Here is a 20,174-nt window from a genome sequence, read left to right as displayed (position 1 = left end):
CAAAGCGGCTGCAATTACTGCTTGCACACAGTGTGGTAATGCTCGTGCTACTGAGTCTAATTTGCTAGAGTAAAATGCCAATGGTCTTAACTTATCTCCATACATTTGCATTAAAACAGATGTCATAAATCCCTGCTTGCAATCTACAGTCTGTATAAAGGTCTTACTGTAATCTGGAAACCCCAATGTTGCTGACCCAGCTATCAGTTGCTTGATCCTAGTAAATGCCTGTACTGCCTTGTCTGTCCAGTGCAGCAAATCTTTGCCGCCATCAGTATTGCAAAAATTAAGTCTGATAGCGGGTGCACTTCTTCGGCGTAGTTGGGAATCCAACTACGACAGAAGTTCGTAATGCCTAAAAAGGACATCATTTCTTTTTGTAGTTGGCATGGGGGCTTGTAAAATAGCAGTCTTTCTGCTGTCAGCTAAGCGCCTGCCCTTCCCAGAGATAGTATAACCCAGGTAACGTGCTTCTAATTTACAAAATTGTAACTTAGACTTATTTACCTTATGTCCTTCGTGTGCCAGAAAGTGTAGTAGTCGAATAGTCTCGGACTTACAGAGTTCTTCCGTAGTCGCGCCAGGAGGATATCATCCACGACAGCAGTAGGTGGCACCCTTGGGCTGGTTGGAACTGAGCCAAATTGGTGGACATCTCTTGTGAGAAGATGGTCGGACTTTCGCAGTATCCCTGCGGTAACCTGGTATAGGTATAACGCTTGCCCATAAACGTAAATGCAAACCAAAATCTACTATCTTCCTGCAAGGGAATAGAGAAAAGGCATTACTGATATCAATTACAGAAAAGTAGTTATCCGTTGGAAGGATATCGTTCAGCAGAATAGACGGATCCGGGACTATGGGGGCCCGAGGTACCACCGCGGCATTTATTGCCTGTAAGTCTTGTACCATCCTCCATGTCCCATCCGATTTTTACTGGAAATAAGGGCGTATTACACGGTGAGTCTGTGCACAGAATTAATACTCCAGCTTTCAAAAGTGCTGTGATTACCGGTAAAATGCCCTCCTCTGCCTTTCTGCTCAAGGGATACTGCCGTTTATGAGGTCTAAATTCTGACTTGGGTGTAATCTTTACCTGTCCTGCCGTTCTAATCAGTCCGATATCGTGCTGACCCTGCGACCATAATGAGTTTGGAATCATCTGCAATTGAGATTCTTCCATGGGGTAAGGAGACATAGTCATAATGTCCCAGGGGATTGTATCGGTTTGTCTTCCCTGAGGTGCACGGTCGGTCTGGCTTGTGTAACCCAGTTAAGTTTTTGAACCTGAATGCCCTTACCTGCCAACTGTTCTGGTGTCCATCCTACCCATTCAGTTATTTTCTTACCCACTACCATGACATTCCTTCACCCTCCGTGACTGAAATATGTGTGGTTAATTCATTCTTATACAGCAGCTGCATATCCCTTGTAAGGCTACATGTGACTGCAGAATTACCTAGTGTGTCCCAAAAAGGCTATGCAATACTAGTTTGGTGACTTTAAAACTAAGAAATTTCTTTTCGTATTCTAAATCAGGTCCGGCACATCTTCTGTAATACATTGTGCAATGTAATGGATCTGACACCTTCGGATTTGTTATGCCGTATTTGCTTAATGCCAAATTTGTAAGAGCCGTCACTACACTCTCGGGGCCTGTCTCTATCAAATCATTACTATACCAGTAATGTAGATCTCCCTGCCCCTCTAATAGCATTGCACTATTCAGTTCTATTCTCCTCGCCACCATCCCCGTGGAGGTTGGGACGGCTGCTATACCGAACACTTGCATTAAATCTCTTCCTAGTAAATGTACTGGGCAGATTTCTGAAATTATTACTCGGAACCGTATGGTTTGGTTCGTCTCTGGGTCGGTAAACCACAGAGGTTTGGACAATGGCTCTTTGTAAATACGACCATTTGCTGCTTTTACAAGCACATATTCATCCGAGGTAACATCGGATGATATGGCAGTACTTCTGACTAACGTTCGAGAAGCCCCTGAGTCACAAAGAAATTCTATGTCTCGGCCCTCAACTTGCAATGTGATCACTGGTTGGGATTCCAATTGCATAGTTGATGCTAGTGCTGTTAGATTTACCATTTGATATTTCTCATTTTCTGCCATTTCCTGTCCCCACCCATCGTCTTCACTTGTACCTACTTCCCCATTCTCACTTTCTTCTTCTTCCTCATACCCTCCATCTACGTCTTTTTGACCATCATATAGTCATGCGGTACCACCGAAGCAACCATCGGTTTCTCTGGTCCTCTGCAATCTCTGGCGAAATGTCCTTTCTTACCGCACTTAAAACACTCCCCTCTTTGCCTACCCTCGAAATCCTCAGAATGACTTATGCCTCCCCGTCCTCGTCCTCTTCCCCTGCCACGCCCTCTTCCGCGATTTGCGGAACCTTGAACTAACATTAAAGTTCCATCTTCACTAACTGTAAAAGTCTGGGCTTTTTTATTTTTTTTCCTTCAGGTATTTCTCAGCATGTCTAGCATAATCCATAAGGGGCTGTAGACGCTGTCCTGTGTGTGATCATATGCTTTTGTATAAAGTTACCAATGGCTGTCTTGCAGCCCTTTAGGAATGCATTTTTCAGTTGCTGTTCATAGGGCGAGTCATTGGCCTGATTTTCTGCCTTAATCAACCCACTATGAGCATCAAAACATTGTGTGAGACGATGTAGATAATTGTCTACGGTTTCGTCATCTGATTGAACGCATTGATTAATGCAAGTCCAATCTGCTTTGGGCTTCCAATGTTCTTCTATTTTATCTAGGAGAGTCTTTATTCTGGTTCTACACACTTGAGTTAAACGGCAAGGCTCCCCTTCCTCTGGTAGCAGGGGTCCCAAGTTCCGCAAATAAGGTGCCAATCAGGTCCTAGGATTTGCCTTATTACTTGTTCAAATTCTACAGCGTTTAATCTATAACTCATTCTCATGCCCCTACGCCTGTATGGAATTTACGATATCTACTTTTGGATGGGGAATCCCTCTACCGCTTTTCGGATATCATCACGGGTCCAGGGTCGGAAGGCCTATATGGTAGGTACCTCGCCTTCTGCGCCCGCTTGAGGGTTGGCCACTTCTATCAGTGGGTATTCCTCTCCTTCCTGATCTACCTTCTCCTTAATTTTCCAGTCCCTTCTCTCCTAATACTTCCGCTGTAAGTCAAGAGTGTTGGCAGGCTCTCTCTGTAATATAATACGTGGCGTGGGGGACACTCACGAAGCCTGGTATTGCGGTGGGTCCTGGTCGGGGCACCTCAATAACCTGTGCAGGGTCTGGATACTGGATGGGAGGGGCCGAGGGATTCTGGTGACTACGACTGACTATGGAAGTTTCATTATCTTCCTTTTGAAGAAAGTACACATCTTTTCACTTGAATTACCACACCCTTTTTCAAATTTTGTTCCTTATGTTTTTATTTGCTTCCTCCAGCCATTTCTGTGCCTGGGGAATCCCTACCTTCTTTGCTTCCTTGTCTTATTTCCTGCCTGTTTGCGCAGTAATCTTACTAGATTTTGACATTCTGACTTATTTAAACATCCACTAAACCCATGTTCTTTTTTCCATTTATCTAAATACTTTACATTCTTTGGGTGTAAATCAAACATAAACTTTTCATCTTCAGTTTTGTCGCCTTTGGCAACTGGTTCCTGTTCCCATTTCTCTTACGAGAAACTATTCCTGTTCCTGAGATCTCTTGTATATGGAATCTATTCACATATACCCCTTATACTTTGAGAAAATTCAATTTCTCCCTTGACTAGTCCCTTAAAATTTAGACAAAAAAATTCCAATCAGAAACAACAAAAAATAGCTTTTCTTTTTGCTTACCTTTGTGATTCCTCCGCCCTGTTTCGCTGCCACCTCACGGATTGAATCTGGAAAGAGTGACTGGCCTCTAATTTCAACCTGTTTCAGTTGGAGGTCTTTCATTCGAGGAGAGCCTGATCTCTCTCCACCTGCGCAGGTTTTCAGCCTCTCTTTGTTCGATTCGCGCCGTGCAGGGGCCGCCCTAACGTTGGCGCCAGTTATGTCGAAGATTTTACTCTTCTAACATATTCTGGAAGAATCACACCAAGTTCTTGTAAGCAAGTAAAACAGCTTTATTTTACATGCATGGAGATCTGCTACATGATAGTAATATGCCAGCAGTCTGGCTACTTGTACTTTAAGTTCTCCTTATATAGACCCTCCTGCACGTACATACACGTAGCACAGAGGACTTTCATTAAAATTGATAGTTTGATTACTTGTTTTTACCAGCCAGTACCACAGTTATTCTTGCACCATTAACTTCCTTATCAGTAGTTTAAGATTAACTCCTGCATTCCTCAGTGATCAACATTTTCCAGAACATTTCAGTTTGCACGCAGTGAACATTTTTCTGCTTAACCCTTTAAATACAGAATACAAAATATGTTGACTTCAGTATTTGCATATAATACATCCATACATTCATTTTGTCATTCATTCTGTATATAAGTCCTCTATTAGTTGGGCTTCCCACCAGACTGAGATTGAAATAGGTCCATTGGGTTCAGTGCTCTACCCTGGATAACAAATTCAAAATAAAATAAGAGGTAATCAAAATACGAATCCACTTGTTGAGTTGTACTGAACGTCTAGTTCCAAACTTTTAGTACCAAACTCAAATAATTCCTGTGAGAAAACCTGAACAATACAACTTTGGAAGTCCCAAGTAATTATTAACTTTAAGTAAAAGGGTTACTAATTCAGGCATATTAGTATCAAAGCTCAGTTCAGCAAATGCAAAAGAGCACACCCTCAACTGATTCTTCAAACAGAAAAGAAGGGTAGTTTTATTCCCAAATGATGAGCATCTCTGCCATTAGACTAATGTTTCAAATCTATTTTGTACATGCAAAAAGCACTATATATATATATATATATATATATATATATATGTATACACTAGTTTCAAAATACAGGACTATAAATCTTGACTGCCAAGGGAGTGGAACACAGCTAAAAAGAATAGAGGATTGGCCAGGATTAACCTACAGTTAGCATATGTATCTGGAATGGCTGATACTGTTTTACAGGAAAAGCACCAATAGTGTGGATCTAAGGGTTAGGAAAATGAGTGACTGTTGAGTGTTAGTGCACATATATGGATTAGAGGAAAGAAGTACATGCTGATTGGTGGGGAGAGTACATGAAAGAATGGAGATTGGATGAGACTAAACCATCAAATAGTTTCCAGGCATATTAGCATGATTTCCGAGAGTCACTCACTTCTATGGAACTTCCTCTCATGGAATTCAATGGAACCATTCAGGCTTAATGCAAAGTCATAAGAATGAATATATAAATCTAAAATGCAAAAAAAAAAAAAATGAACAAAGGTAGCTTGCTTGAAAGCAGTTTCAACATATGCCATATTCCTCAACTTTACCAACTCTTGGATATTAAATAACATGTCCTGATGTGGCCAAACAGTGAATGACAGGAGAATGTTTTAATTTTGACTGCTGCTATGGTAGAGATGTACAGCTTCATAATGATGGGCTTGTTACTTAGAGGTTTAGTCTGTTATGTTCACCCCACAAATTGTTGATATAAGTCACAAGTGCACTGGATATTGAAATTGTGGGCACTACCTGGCCGATGCACTGACATACAATGTGTTATACCATGTGCATTGCAGACTACCCAGTTTGCTGATAGAGTAGACTGCCTTTTGGTTGATATACAATCATCTTTTTTTCACTAGGCGGGGCTTTGATTGCAGTGTACGTGCAGTCAATGGCTCCCAATACCTCAGGGAAATAGACCATTTTATAAAATTACAACATGGTGTTACTTTTTTCCTCAGTGATGCATGGGACCCACATATGCTGCTCCAAATGCTATAACATCATTGAAAACTGTTGCAGTTTCCCTGAGGCAGCTGTCAGTATTACCAAAGCTACACATACCTTGGTATCCACATGAATGGATATTCCATGCATGGCATGATCCTGCACGAGGGCAACACATTTGCTTTACCAGCTCCAGTATGGTGCCTTTGTCCACACAAAATGTCTGTGACAGAGGGGATGGAATGTTAGGTGGGGTTGGATGACTCTGTGGTGTAGTAGCCAATGGTGTACATCACCAGGGCCACCAATTGTAAGGATAGCCTCATGCATGTACATTTATGTTACGCCTGCAGCTACCCATGGCATGATTTTACAATGTCTGTCTCAATGCCAGGATGTTTCTGTGAACATATACTATTGTGGTTGTGTCTCGTTGTACAGTTTTGAATGATTCCATCATACAGTTCACAATCATTTGCACTCAGCATGAGCCTCATTTTTAATAATGTTGCTCACTTCCATATGCAGGCTGCTGCATTTCATGATCTAGCAATATTATGTTAACTGTGTGTCTGAACTACCCCCACATTGTGCATGGCTGCCTTCTCACACCATTCCACCTACCACATCACAGTATTTGTTTCTGGATCTCAGGGAAGAATTCAGAATACAAAGAAACAAGACTAGTTCGACTTTTTAAAATTACTTCTTAGCTTCACAATATGATATACATATATATATATATATATATATATTGTTAGTGGACCTCCGATATATGCTTCCCTGTAAGAATTCTACTGTAACATTATAAGTTTTATAAATGTAAATGTACTCACTCTACCATGTTATAATTCTCTTCTGGCTTTATTCTGCTGTGAGAATTAGACAATCCACCAGACAATATATTCATAGGCATCAGAGTGTGATAGCCAGTGGTATTTATCATGTAAAATGACCTTGTGTTTAAGTACCATGCTGAACACAAGCATAGCAGCATTTGTGCACATTGTTTTATAGAAACTTCCATATCACATTTCAGTTTTATGGTATACAACTCTTTAATCGGGACATTCTGCACTGCCATCTTCTCTCTCTCTATCTCTGCATACTGCATTGCATCGTCTATTTTAATTCTTGCAGCTTGACATATTCTAACATCCTGTCTTACAATGATGTGCATGGCAAAGAGAGAGGTGGCGATGGCTAAGGATAAGGCATATGAAGAGTTGTATGAAAGGTTGGACACTAAGGAGGGAGAAAGGGACCTGTACCAACTGGCTCGACAGAGGGACCGAGCTAGGAAAGATGTGCAGCAGGTAAAGGTGATAAAGGATAATGAGGGAAACATACTCACAAGCGAGGAGAGTGTGTTGAGGAGATGGAAAGAGTACTTTGAGGAGTTGATGAATGAAGAGAATGAGAGGGAGAGAAGGTTGGATGATGTAGGGGTAGTGAATCATGAAGTACAAAGGAGGAAGTAAGGATAGCTAAGAAGAGGATGAAGAATGGAAAAGCTGTTGGTCCAGATGACATACCTGTGGAAGCATGGAGGTGTTTAGGTGAAATGGCAGTGGAGTTTTTAACCAGACTGTTTAATGAAATCTTGGAAAGTGAAAGGATGCCTGAGGAATGGAGAAAAAGTATTTTGGTACCGATTTTTAAGAATAAGGGTGATGTGCAAAGCTGTAGTAACTACAGAGGGATTAAATTGATCAGTCACAGCATGAAGTTATGGGAAAGAGTAGTGGAAGTTAGGTTAAGAAGGGACGTGATGATTACTGATCAGCAGTATGGTTTCATGCTGGGAAAGAGCACTACAGATGCGATGTTTGCTCTGAGAGTGTTGATGGAGAAGTGCAGAGAAGGTCAGAAGGAGTTGCATTGTGTTTTTGTAAACTTAGAGAAAGCATATGACAGTGTGTCTAGAGAGGCGTTGTGGTATTGTATGAGGAAGTCGGGAGTATCAGAGAAGTATGTAAGAGTGGTATAGGATATGTACGAGGGTAATGTGACAGTGGTGAGGTCTGCGGTGGGAGTGATGGATGCGTTTAAGGTGGAGGTGGGATTACATCAAGGATCAGCTCTGAGCCCTTTCTTATTTGCAATGGTGATGGACAGGTTGACAGACAAGATCAGACAGGAGTCCTCGTGGACTATGATGTTTGCAGATGACATTGTATCTGTAGTGAGAGTAGGGAACAGGTGGAGGAGACCCTGGAGAGATGGAGATATGCTCTAGAGAGAAGATGAATGAAGGTCAGCAGGACTAAGACAGAATATATGTGTGTGAATGAGAGGGAGGATAGAGGAATGATGAGGATGCAAGGAGTAGAGGTGGTAAAGGTGGAGGAGTTTAAATACTTGGGATCAATAGTTCAGAGTAAAGGTGAGTGTGGAAGAGAGGTGAAGAAGAGAGTACAGGCAGGATGGAGTTGGTGGAGAAGAGTGTCAGGAGTGATTTGTGACAGACGAGTACCAGTAAGAGTGAAAGGGAAGGTCTACAAGATGGTAGTGAGACCAGCTATGTTATATGGGTTGGAGACAGTGGCATTGATAAAAAGGCAGGAGTTTGAGCTGGATGTGGCAGAGTTAAAGATGTTAAGATTTGCACTGGGTGTGATGAGGGTGGACAGGATTAGGAATAAGTATATTAGAGGGTCAGCCCAGGTTGGAAGGTTTGGAGACAAAGCAGAGAGGCAAAATTACATTGGTTTGGACATGTGCTGAGGATGGATGCTGATTATATTGGGAAAAAGATGCTAAGGATGAAGCTACCAGGTAACAGGAAAAGAGGAAGGCCTAAGATAAGGTTTATGGATGTGGTGAGAGAGGACATGCAGGTGGCTGGTGTGGCAGAGCAAGATGCAGAGGACAGGAAGAAATGGAAACAGATGATCCGCTGTGGCGACCCCTAACGGGAACAGCCGAAAGAAGAAGAAGATGATGATGATGGTCTGGGACATACCTGAAAATTGTCTTCAGAGCAGGAAACCTATGTTGTTAAATGCAGATATGTATAAATAAAAAAATAATCCTTCAGTTAACTTAGTATGATAACTAATCATTACCATTCTGTTACACTTCTACCTATCCATCTAGGCAGTAGGGCCTTCTGCCAGCTGTTCTTACAGAAAAGCATTGCGCCCATTATTTAAATTAGCTGTCAGTTTTTGTACAGAATGCTACACCATTACTACATCAGTATATCCTGGCATTTTTTATGTTTGCAAGACATTGTTTGAAATAAAACTCTGATAAACTTTTTTCTCCACTTGCACAAGTGACTACCCTCCCCATTTAGCCCCCCCATAAATAAGTCATAAGATGTACTACAGACAACCAATTATGCCTTTTTCCATATCCTTCTCCTTCCGACCTCGTACTTCCTCACGTTGTTGACAAAACCTTTCTTTATTAGTCCTGCACTTCCCATTCAGGCAAGTCACTATTTGGCATTCAGAAATGCTTCTTTCTTTTTTTTTTTTTTTACATTCTTCACCACTAACGTGAAGCAGAGTTCGGGAACAGCCGAAAGAAGAAGATGATGATGATGATGGTCTGGGACATACCTGAAAATTGTCTTCAGAGCAGGAAACCTATGTTGTTAAATGCAGATATGTATAAATAAAAAAATAATCCTTCAGTTAACTTAGTATGATAACTAATCATTACCATTCTGTTACACTTCTACCTATCCATCTAGGCAGTAGGGCCTTCTGCCAGCTGTTCTTACAGAAAAGCATTGCGCCCATTATTTAAATTAGCTGTCAGTTTTTGTACAGAATGCTACACCATTACTACATCAGTATATCCTGGCATTTTTTATGTTTGCAAGACATTGTTTGAAATAAAACTCTGATAAACTTTTTTCTCCACTTGCACAAGTGACTACCCTCCCCATTTAGCCCCCCCATAAATAAGTCATAAGATGTACTACAGACAACCAATTATGCCTTTTTCCGTATCCTTCTCCTTCCGACCTCGTACTTCCTCACGTTGTTGACAAAACCTTTCTTTATTAGTCCTGCACTTCCCATTCAGGCAAGTCACTATTTGGCATTCAGAAATGCTTCTTTCTTTTTTTTTTTTTTTTTACATTCTTCACCACTAACGTGAAGCAGAGTTCAGCAGAAGAATTACAAGATTACATAAATATTTCATTCAGGGCTAAAAGGAATTAACTTTTCATAAGTGCATCTAATGCCTTCAGTGAAGCAAACACGAGGATTATGATAAAAGTAGATTTTTTTCCTTTTATTGTCAATAATAACCAAATACATACACAAATATTACAATGTCTTCTGTTATAACTGCTTTGAACAAGAGATATGTAAACTCACAAGCAGAGGATAGTTATGCAATGCAACTGCCACAAAGTTCAATGTAATATAACATACAAACAACAGTTCTCATATACAGAAGAGGAAGAACTGTTTTGAATTTTAGACCAATCTTCCATGATTAAATTCTGCAGATTTTGTAAAAAATAAAAAAAAATTCCCCCTGTTCTGAGGGTTCATAAGAGAAGGATAATTCGTAGGTTCTAAAGGCTGAATCTCAGGTTTTCACAAATTGCAAAACAACATTAAACAGTTTATATAACCTGTAGATTCATTTATGTAAACTGTACAATGGAATATGCAAATGCATACAAATGCTTTTCAGAGAATAAACAGCCTAACTCCTGAAGTGTAACTGCCTCATCATTTTGGGTTTACAATATACATGAATATTAAATGAGTGCACTTTTGCTTATAATAACATTTGTAAATCCAACAACAGAGACAGAGCGGATGTTTTGTGATGCTACGTTGAGAAAAGTGGCAGTGATTGTAGAGAAGGCTGTGAGTGATTAATGCTGTACTATACATGGAATAATGCATCAAGTGTTATGCTTCCTTATGAGCAGAGCTGACAGGAAGCACAAGTGTTTCATGTTTCTTTTATTTCAGAATTGCTCTAGGTTAAGAAAACTGGAGATTTTCATTAACTGGAGCTCTTCTCAGAAGATTAACACAGCAGGGCCAACTCTGAAACCATACAAAATTCAAATTAAATGTAGCATTTTGTTTTAATTCTCATACGTCTATCACTAAAAACAATTTTATTTAGAGATGCATTGTAACTCATCTGCTTTGTATACTCTAAATGTTGCAACTCTTAAAACGTGTAGTGTTGCACTGAAAATGTTGTGCCACTATAAAATGACAAACATACAATGTAAACAAGTTAGAATGAGTAACACCAGTCTTGTCTTCATGTATGTGCCCCACTGTAATAATGACTGGTAAAGAGGAAAAGCTGAAGAAAATGATGAAACATAGATCATAATCTATCCAAAATGAAGCATTCAATGTGATTTAAATAGAAACTGAAGGGGAAAAAAGCAGTTTGGAAGAGAAATTACTAATCTGGAAAACAATCACATGTCAGAGTTTTAGATTTTTCATTACAAGAAACAAGTTATCATAATGTATTAACACGTTCTATTAATCTCCAAGTTCCAGTTAAAACACAGAAAAGTGAAACAGATTTTGCAGCAGCACATTGTAATATGTGTTAGCAGTGAAAGCAAAACGTTCCATGTCCATTCCATGTGGTGGGCTATGAAAACTCCTTTGATGTGAGGTCAGAGTTCACATGCTGAGTATCATTTCATTGACATTTAAATGTTTTAAAAGCAACATTCTAATCAATTTTACTGCCACTGAATATCTAGTAATATGCTAGCATTTCAGAATTTAGTGAAATTTTAACTAAGGTCCTTTCTGCACTGAAACAGTGGGAACCTCTACTGTGATGTTATTGCATGGTTCTGAAGAGTACGTTTGAAATAATGATTGCTTACAACATTGTCAGTGGTTTAAAAAGCAATATTGGTTACATAATTTTTAGTGGTTTAAAATACATATTCTCAGTGGCAGTGCTTAGCTCCTGTAGAGGGCCAGTGCAGTTAATTCAGATGGTATATTACAAATTACTTTCAAAACACCTCTCAAGCCAGGCTATTTCATTGGCTAAATTAGGTGCAGAAAGATCTGTTTGGCACACAGACAAAACTAACTTCCTCTCATAAAAAACACTGGTGACAAGCTCATGAAAGTAAATGTAAGAAACAAAACTTTGTCAACTTTAAAATCAAAAACAAACCATTAATTGCAACAGATTTAGAGTTCTTGCTACAAAGTGTGTTTAAACTTAAAACCAACTAAATAAAAAATGCCAGTCACAACTGCTTCATACAAAAGGACAGACACGAACTGCAACCTCTCCAATGAGTATGTGTGCATTTACACATAAGGACATGGGTGTCCAATATGCAGAAAGGACATCTCTGCATCTTAAATACTGAAGAAAAATCCCTCAAACTAAAAGGAAGTGATTACATGTGGAGTTCTTTCAAAGAAGTGAAAAAAGTTTTTAATGGCTATGGTATATAATACCAATAATCACTGTCCAAGCATTGGTGAGGTGGGATTTGCCCACTCCTGGTGAAATACATGATGATTAGCTTACATCCTAATAGTAAGTTTGATAGCTGTACTGTAATGCACATTTAGTCTCTCACTCATTACTGATGCCATATAACTTGTCTGTGCAGTAAATGCATCAGATATTCTCAGTCTTAGGGATCTAAATCACTTTTGCAATCTCAATAGAACAGTTTGGAGGGACAGGTACATTTCTCTCACAGGATACCGGTGCACTGGAACAGACTCTCCCATTCACATAAAACAAAGTGCATTCATAAACATATTCAAGTGAAACTTAGATCTATGGATGGGAAACAGAAAATTTACCTCAGGATTGCCACGTGTACTACTTCATGGACAAATACAGCTCCTAAATGCATGGGCTCCCTCTAATTATCTATGGTATGATCCTATTTACTCTCATTAGGGCAATTACTGACCATGGGATGGGTAAAGCCAACCTCTAACCAACTGGATTGATTAATTCAAGGACGAAAAGCAAAATTGGATAGCCTTAAAATGGCCCACAAGGGCAGTTAGCTTAGCACTTACCTATGGACCTATGAACCTAAGTATGGTACAAAAAAATACATTTTAAAATGCATCTGGCATTTTCTAATGACAAAACATATGAAAAATTAATTTTTCTTTTAACATATAATTTCCCATGTAAATAATTTGAACATTTATTTTAATTTATTACACTATTCCTTTAGTTTCATAATGTTCCCGTTATGCATGTCTAAAAACTGCACACTGTTTCACTTTCTGCTCCTGATGCATTTGCAGTGATTTCAAGTCCACCCAGTCTCTGTACTGTAAATGCATTGCCACATTTACTGAAATGCACGTGCAGTACATCACTAAGGTATCCTTCTTCACTTATTATCAGTGCACAGAGATGAAGTACAAACTATGCAACCACATTATTTTAATATGCAAGACATAACTTTTTAAAATAGTGCCACTGTATAAAGGCTATACACCATAGCAGAATTGTAGGAAACTCATAACCTTACGACACTTTTGAGATGAATTAATACCTTCTAAGGTGGTTAAAATACCAATCACCCACTTCTTGCCTTGGCGCGTTAGCATAATATTCTCATCTTAATATTTGGGATGCTGATTCTATTATCTCATTCAGAAAACAAAGGGCATTTTCCAAGTTTCAGAGTGATGAAAGTATAGAGAACCACCTGGCTCTGTTATTCTAGAAGGTTCACAGTAGGCAGGCATAGAAACACTATTGTTGGGATGCAATGTGGTTATATGTTCCACTATGCCTTCCTGTGGAAATGAGCAATATACCTGTCAGCAGATGAAAAATACACCGAATGGACAGTGACATATTTATTAAAAGAAGCTTTAGAAAAATTATCTTACAGGTGAAATTGCAGTCAACTCTGGAACTGTCTGCAGCTGAAAATGATTTTCTTGTGAAGTATTATAAATGTTTTAGAATGAGTAAATGGAGAACCTTCAAAAATTCATAGATGGGTGAAACTACAAAATTGTAATAATAAAGAATCACATAGGAAAAATTACACTATTAAGGGGACAGATATTTGAAATTCACACATCTTTTAATTAAATTCAGTTATTTCAACAAACTAAATTTAATAATTTTGAGAGTAGTACAACTGTACATAAACATTTCTGTAGCTGCAAGTGTGTCTGAAACTGAAAACAGCTTTTGAGTATACTTTCAGAGGCTTGCTGTTAAGAAAACTGTTTGAGTTTTAACAATCCATCAAAGTTTGCCAGTGATTTCAACCAGAAAGGGATTAGTTCATAATAATTATCTAATCATTTTTATGACACTGAGTTATATTTTTCTGTGTGATCTAAAAGAATAACATAGAACTGCGGTCCAGTAGTAACAAAAACAGCAACCGTATCAAAAGATCTTATTCTTCATTTACGGAAAATCAGTTTAGTGGAACTTTGTTAATACTAAAAATATCATGAAAAATTAATATTCAGTGTAGTTTGAGTTACTAACCATCTGAAGCTTTGCTGCAAAGTTTTACTGATCTCATATTTCAGTGTATGGAGTAACATATTACACATTACTCTCCATATTTACCATGTATAGTACTATCCAAGGATGAGTGTTTAAGACTAAATCATTTCTAATGCAAATTCAAGACTGAAGTAGGCTAGGACACCTTTGAGTAACAGTGTCAATTACACCTCTGCTGTCAACAAAGACATGAACTGAAGTAGTTTCACTTCTAATAAATGACAATCTCTTGTACCTTTTAAAAGAGTAAATAGTTGTGAAAATTCGGCACCGTGTTCCTGAAGGTGTTTGTTACTAAAGTGGAGTGCTGCTCCTACCCTATGACAGGGGTGAGTGTGGGGGGTAAGAAAAGAGGGCTATAATTTTCTCCATAATCAAGTACATGAGAAGACATTGTTTGCCATGTTAATTCTGCTCATCTTATCTCCACCCCTTTCAAAGGGGGATAATGATAGAATGTCAGGCTCTCTCTTTAATATTTTCATGGTGTCCCTTCTGAATGTATGCAATTCAATGACTACTTTACTGTCATCACGGAACATTGTTTTAAAATGATCTCACAGGAATTCATCCTTGAAATTCATCCATCCACAACCCCTTTTTCCCCATTTTTGCACATGTTGTCAGTGTCACTTCAACAGTGACAACCTTCTACAGCCAAGGTTAAATTGAAATGTCAAGTGAAAATGTTGTGAGCCATTCGAACAAGTGCATGGATGGTACAAGTATGTTAGGTAGAAAGAAAAAGAACTGAATTTTAAGTGCTCAGCTAGGAAAAAATTGTGGCCTGCTTTGTTCAGGTTATTACTCTTCCCCAATTACTGCAGTAAATGGCCAGGCAGCTACCGTGGAGGAACTGGCATAACTTAGTGCCTTAATCTTGACTTGTGATGAATTGCAGTGTTACAGAAGCATGAGTGGTAGAAGGCACTAAGGTTTAAAATCCCTCTTCTTCACTATGAAAATGTAGAAGCAACAGGCATAATACAGACTCTTACCAGACTGACATTAGCACATTATACACAAAGTATACTTCTTTACAACTACAAATAATGCAGTCTCTCTGTGACTCCCTGGTTTATCCAACTAAAGCTTGTTAGTTTGAGCATACATCATGACCTGAGAATACGATCCTGCTCATTTAAATCTGCAGTCAGCTGACTCAGAACCATCCCTTCCACAGCTTACTTAAGTAAGCCCTACATTTACAGGCATATAAAACAAAATACTTGATGGTCAAAGTTTATTCTCATAGGGCTACATAAGAGTAAACAGTCTCTGGATATTTAATACATCATCATGCCCTTCAGGTAAGTTGACATGTTGTTTCATTTGAGCAGTGCTGCTATACAAACATGTTTTTGTTTGGTTTTGTTTTATCTTTAATCCTATACAGATTTAACTCTCTGTAAAGGTGCTAAATGCTGGTGACAGCTGTTGATAAAAGTGGCACATTTCCCTATACAACCACTATGCTACAGTTTATAAGTTGTACCCAGAGCTTTCCCCGCAAAACATTTTAATAGGTAGTTAAAGATTCAGATAAGTATTGTGAGAATATGCATGTGTCGGTTCCCAGAATTACAAAGTGACAGTGGAAGGACATAAATGGTTTACAATAACATTACTGAAATGGAGACACCCAATAACTGGAATCGTCTTTTTCTGCAACAGACTTCATGTGTGTTTTTTCCACGTAATGTTCTGCCAAGTTGCCTTAGAAGAGTCACCACAGTTTGACGAGGTGTGACTTTTTAAGTGCTCAGAAGTCACTGAGGATGCTGATGTCTACAAATTCCTTGTGGTAACGGTAAGAATAAAGACAGAGCAGGAAGGCCCATTTCAGTGAGATGAAGCTCCAGACACAAGATAAGTAGTAGCTATTGGGATCAGTGATACCTGTAAAATGAAAACTGTACATTAGATACACAAGCATTATAAATAATTTGAAGTAAAGCGGTGAAAAGAAATACTTAAGCAATGGTCACACTGTTGTTTATTAAAAAAAAAAAAGGAATAGATACAAACACGTGCATGTCTTTAAATACAATAGTATAAGTCACACAAAAATTGAACAACAGTATCTTCTGTTGTGTGGGATGCCAAGCCATGATTGTGTTTGTCTACCGCAGATTCAGTACTAGTTCTAGATACAAAATGGTGTTCCAATTCATACAAAAAAAAAAAACAAAAAAAACAAAAAACAATGAATAGACTTCACTGGAATAATCAGGACCAGTGAATTATGGCATCCTGGACTGAAAAATATGGGTATGGCTTGAAAAGGACTGCAAAGCATCTCAATGCAAAACTGTACCAAACTCACCTCTCTTCTAATCACAAAATGTGAATAAAAAGAATGCTCTGAATGGACCCCTTGTGAATAATAGAACAAGCTAAAAGTGGTTTGCTGATATTTCTATGTACATCTAGGCATTCGAGGAGTTAAGTGCTACACTGTATTTTCTAGCTTGCCCTTCCTTTCTTTTTGGGCTTTTTTTTTTTTAATAAAAGGATTTGTAAACTTTTTTAATAAACCATGCTCCCCCACAAAACAAAACAAAAAAAAAATGATTTTTCAGTTATGATGTTGACATAGTGTAATGCGAGTTGCTGCCATAGACCTCAATGGGTCAAATTACTGCATGTGCTGTGGTGCGCCCAACTAAAGTCTATGCAAGCAACATGCATTCTTGTTTTTCCTCAGTAACAACAGTGCAAGGAAAATGCAAAGTTTGCAATTCTTTTAAATATGCAGGTGATGACTAAAACATTTCCTGATGGGCTAAAGTGCTGTTCTAGAGTTTATGCATTGGTAGGTTTCAAAACATCAGAAAATCATTTTAGCCCAAGAATGACTTCATCAGCATTCTGTCAGTCTAGCAACCTGACATTATGGAGATGTCAGTTTCGGGCACAGTCAGAATAACAAAAATTGCAGTACATCTTGTTAAAAAATAATGTCAAAATACTGCTTAATAAATGTCACTTTTACTGCACTGGACAGCTAATACAACACATGCAATCTGTGATACTTTTCATAGGTGCAAAAAATCAGGGTGATTTGTCAAAAATCTCAGCATGCAACATGGAACCATATAACTGCCTAACACGCAGCTCAACATTGCATGAAGTTGTTTATGTATAACACATCAGGTTACGGAGAGGAATGGTTTAGTATTATTAACTTGCACTAAATTGCAAGATGATTTTCTTTTGTGAACATTAATTTGATGACCTGCACTCAGGTGTTTCAGTTTCCTCGTATTTAATGGTACTCCTTTTGGCCAAGTACAAGGTTTTGTGAACCTTATATACTGTTTGTAACTGACATTAGTAACTATTGTGCTTTATTAAGAGAAAAAGGTGCTTCATTATATGACCTATTTAGTATGGTTTCAATTGTCTTTACCCTCTAGACAAAAAACTCATAAATCTAAGAATAAATATATTACTGTTTTAGGTAAATAACTATACATACATTATATACAGTTTTTGTGCATTAAGAATAACTGATTTTCGGCAATTGTGGTAGTTATTTTTTTTTTAAACTTTATTTAGATTTCAACAACTTAAGAGAAAGAAAGGAAGAAGAATTTAAGACAAGAGAAGAGAAAAGAAGAGTTATTACACTCAGGCAAACTTAATCAACCTGAACAGAATCTGTGATATCTTAAGTATCTTCACAGTTTGTAAAACTGACTCTTGGGGACTAAGAAAGTTGTTACACTATTGTGATACACCTTTATATGAATGTTCACTACATATTACACAAGGGAAAATGTTAGGAACATTTTAATCACCCTAATGGGTAAAAAAAAAAAAATACTAGACAATCAGCTATGCACATTACCTTATATACCAGTACTGCTGCAAAGAAACAGTTCACATATGTTAATTAAATGGATATTTAAGCTTTGATATAAGCATATAAAGAATCAAATGTTATATACAGACGAGGGTTGATAGTGTTGGCTAGCTCTGTGTACTGGTTCCATAACTCCACTCCTTTCTAAGGCATAATAGCGACTGCCAAGGCTGTATGTTCAAGGCAGAGCACCGTCCCAACAACTTACCCTGTATGTAAATCATGCTAATTGTTTCAGAGGTGCCATGTGAGAGGTGGGGTGGGTCCTGAGGGGAAATTCTACCTCAATTAAATTTAAAGTGCCAACCAAATGCTGTACTCCATTAGCAGCTGGGGTTATTACCAACACACTAGGATTAGAATTATCTAATCTATGTGCGACTGTGTTGAAATTGACTTCACAATATGAAGTCTCCTCTTTATTTAAAACGACATTGATAAGGGGCACATTGTCCTATTAGAAAGATATAGTGAAACCACTGTAACCAACTCCACAGCATTCAGTAAAATCCACAAACATTTCTAATCATCAAAGGTGTCATGTATTAGTATATTCCTGCCCTAGTTTGTAAGAAAAGTATGGCACTTCCTCCTTGGCTTCCTCTATGTGAAGATATGTCAATCATGTAGTGTCCTTCTCTGCAAAGCTCATTATGTTCCTTGCAAGACAGGTTAGGTTTCCTATAAAAAAATAACTCATTTAGGTGGTTGGACCACACATTATGAAATAACCTACTATATTTCATGAGGATGTTAAGCCCGTTTATATTTAATGGCATCACTTCAATCCCAATGTTTCCTTATCAACGGAGGTGCCCATTGCATGTCGCTGCAACAAAACTTGACCTTCACAGATCACCAATGAATGAAAAAAAAAAAAAAAAAAAAATTATATATATATATATATATATATATATATATATATATATATATATATATATATATATATATCACTCTATATAAAGGCAGGATTAATCTCTAACATCATCTTTGTGAGATTTCTAATTGGTCTACAATACCTATTAGTATGTGGTAACAGCACAAAAACAAAACCGAAAGACACACATTATACAGCCTAAACTTATGAACTTGAGTATATCTGATTAAAAAGAAAAATAAAGAGAAAATCTGTCCAATATATCCCCAAGGGCTACTATACCAATGAGTAGCTGTTGTACTCATACCTTGGGGAGGAAATGAGAAACGTGTTGGGCAGTTACAGTATCAGGCCTATCACCACTCTGCTCTGATACTCTGCTTATTCACTTTCTTAACACTGGAAATGCTACCACTAATGTCTGTCATGTGACGAGTCTCATCATTCCTCTGCAGGAAGACATCCTCAGCACTTCACCAGCCCCCCCCCCCCTTTTAGAAAACTGTAGAACACCAGGAAACAGACAAACAGGAAATCAGGATGACTTGAGATGGCATCATCCTAACATCAATGGGAGACGTTTCTATTTTTGTCCTACTGACAAGTCCCACCTCTCATCAGTTGTGCAATGACACCGATGTAGAACTTACTTGAAAATTATCTACCTACGTGTTCCGAAGCATTCTGAGGAGAGGCTAGAGTCCCTTATCTTGATTTTGGGCTAGAATCAAAACCAGTAATCAGTTCCTCACATGATAGGTGCACTGACAAAATGCTGCTCATTCCAAACCCCATAGGTGACTCCTCAGGGAGCAGGTCTGGTTAGTAAATGCAGGTCACCCCCAAATAAAAGATCTGCTGGGACAAGGGTCCCTTGTACCCAGATGGTAAACATAGTTTGTTGGCTACTACATTATCAGAACAGAGCTAATAATATCATGGTATATACTGCAAATAATCAGAATCCATGGAAACAGGATACAGCAACATCCACTGAGTAACCATAAATCAGCTCTTGTTCCTGACATCTTTTCTTCTACTTTGTTACTGATGACCACTATAAAAGGAGTCATTGCGTCTTCAAAGGT

General features: G+C 38.3%; 1 protein-coding gene across 1 annotated transcript in view; it reads right to left on the bottom strand.

Moving 5' to 3' along the window:
* Nucleotides 1-10,069: 10,069 nt before the first annotated feature.
* SLC48A1 (solute carrier family 48 member 1) overlaps nt 10,070-20,174 on the bottom strand; it is a 225,707-nt gene continuing 215,602 nt past the window's right edge. The window contains exon 3 of the mRNA XM_044083869.1: nt 10,070-16,240. Coding sequence (XP_043939804.1) covers nt 16,104-16,240 — 137 coding nt within the window. The 3' untranslated portion in view covers nt 10,070-16,103. The remainder of the gene's footprint in view (nt 16,241-20,174) is intronic.

Source organism: Protopterus annectens, chromosome 9.part0, assembly GCF_019279795.1.
Source record: "Protopterus annectens isolate FY-2018-M chromosome 9.part0, PAN1.0, whole genome shotgun sequence".
NCBI lineage: Eukaryota > Metazoa > Chordata > Ceratodontiformes > Protopteridae > Protopterus > Protopterus annectens.
This window is presented reverse-complemented; position numbering and strand designations above follow the sequence as displayed.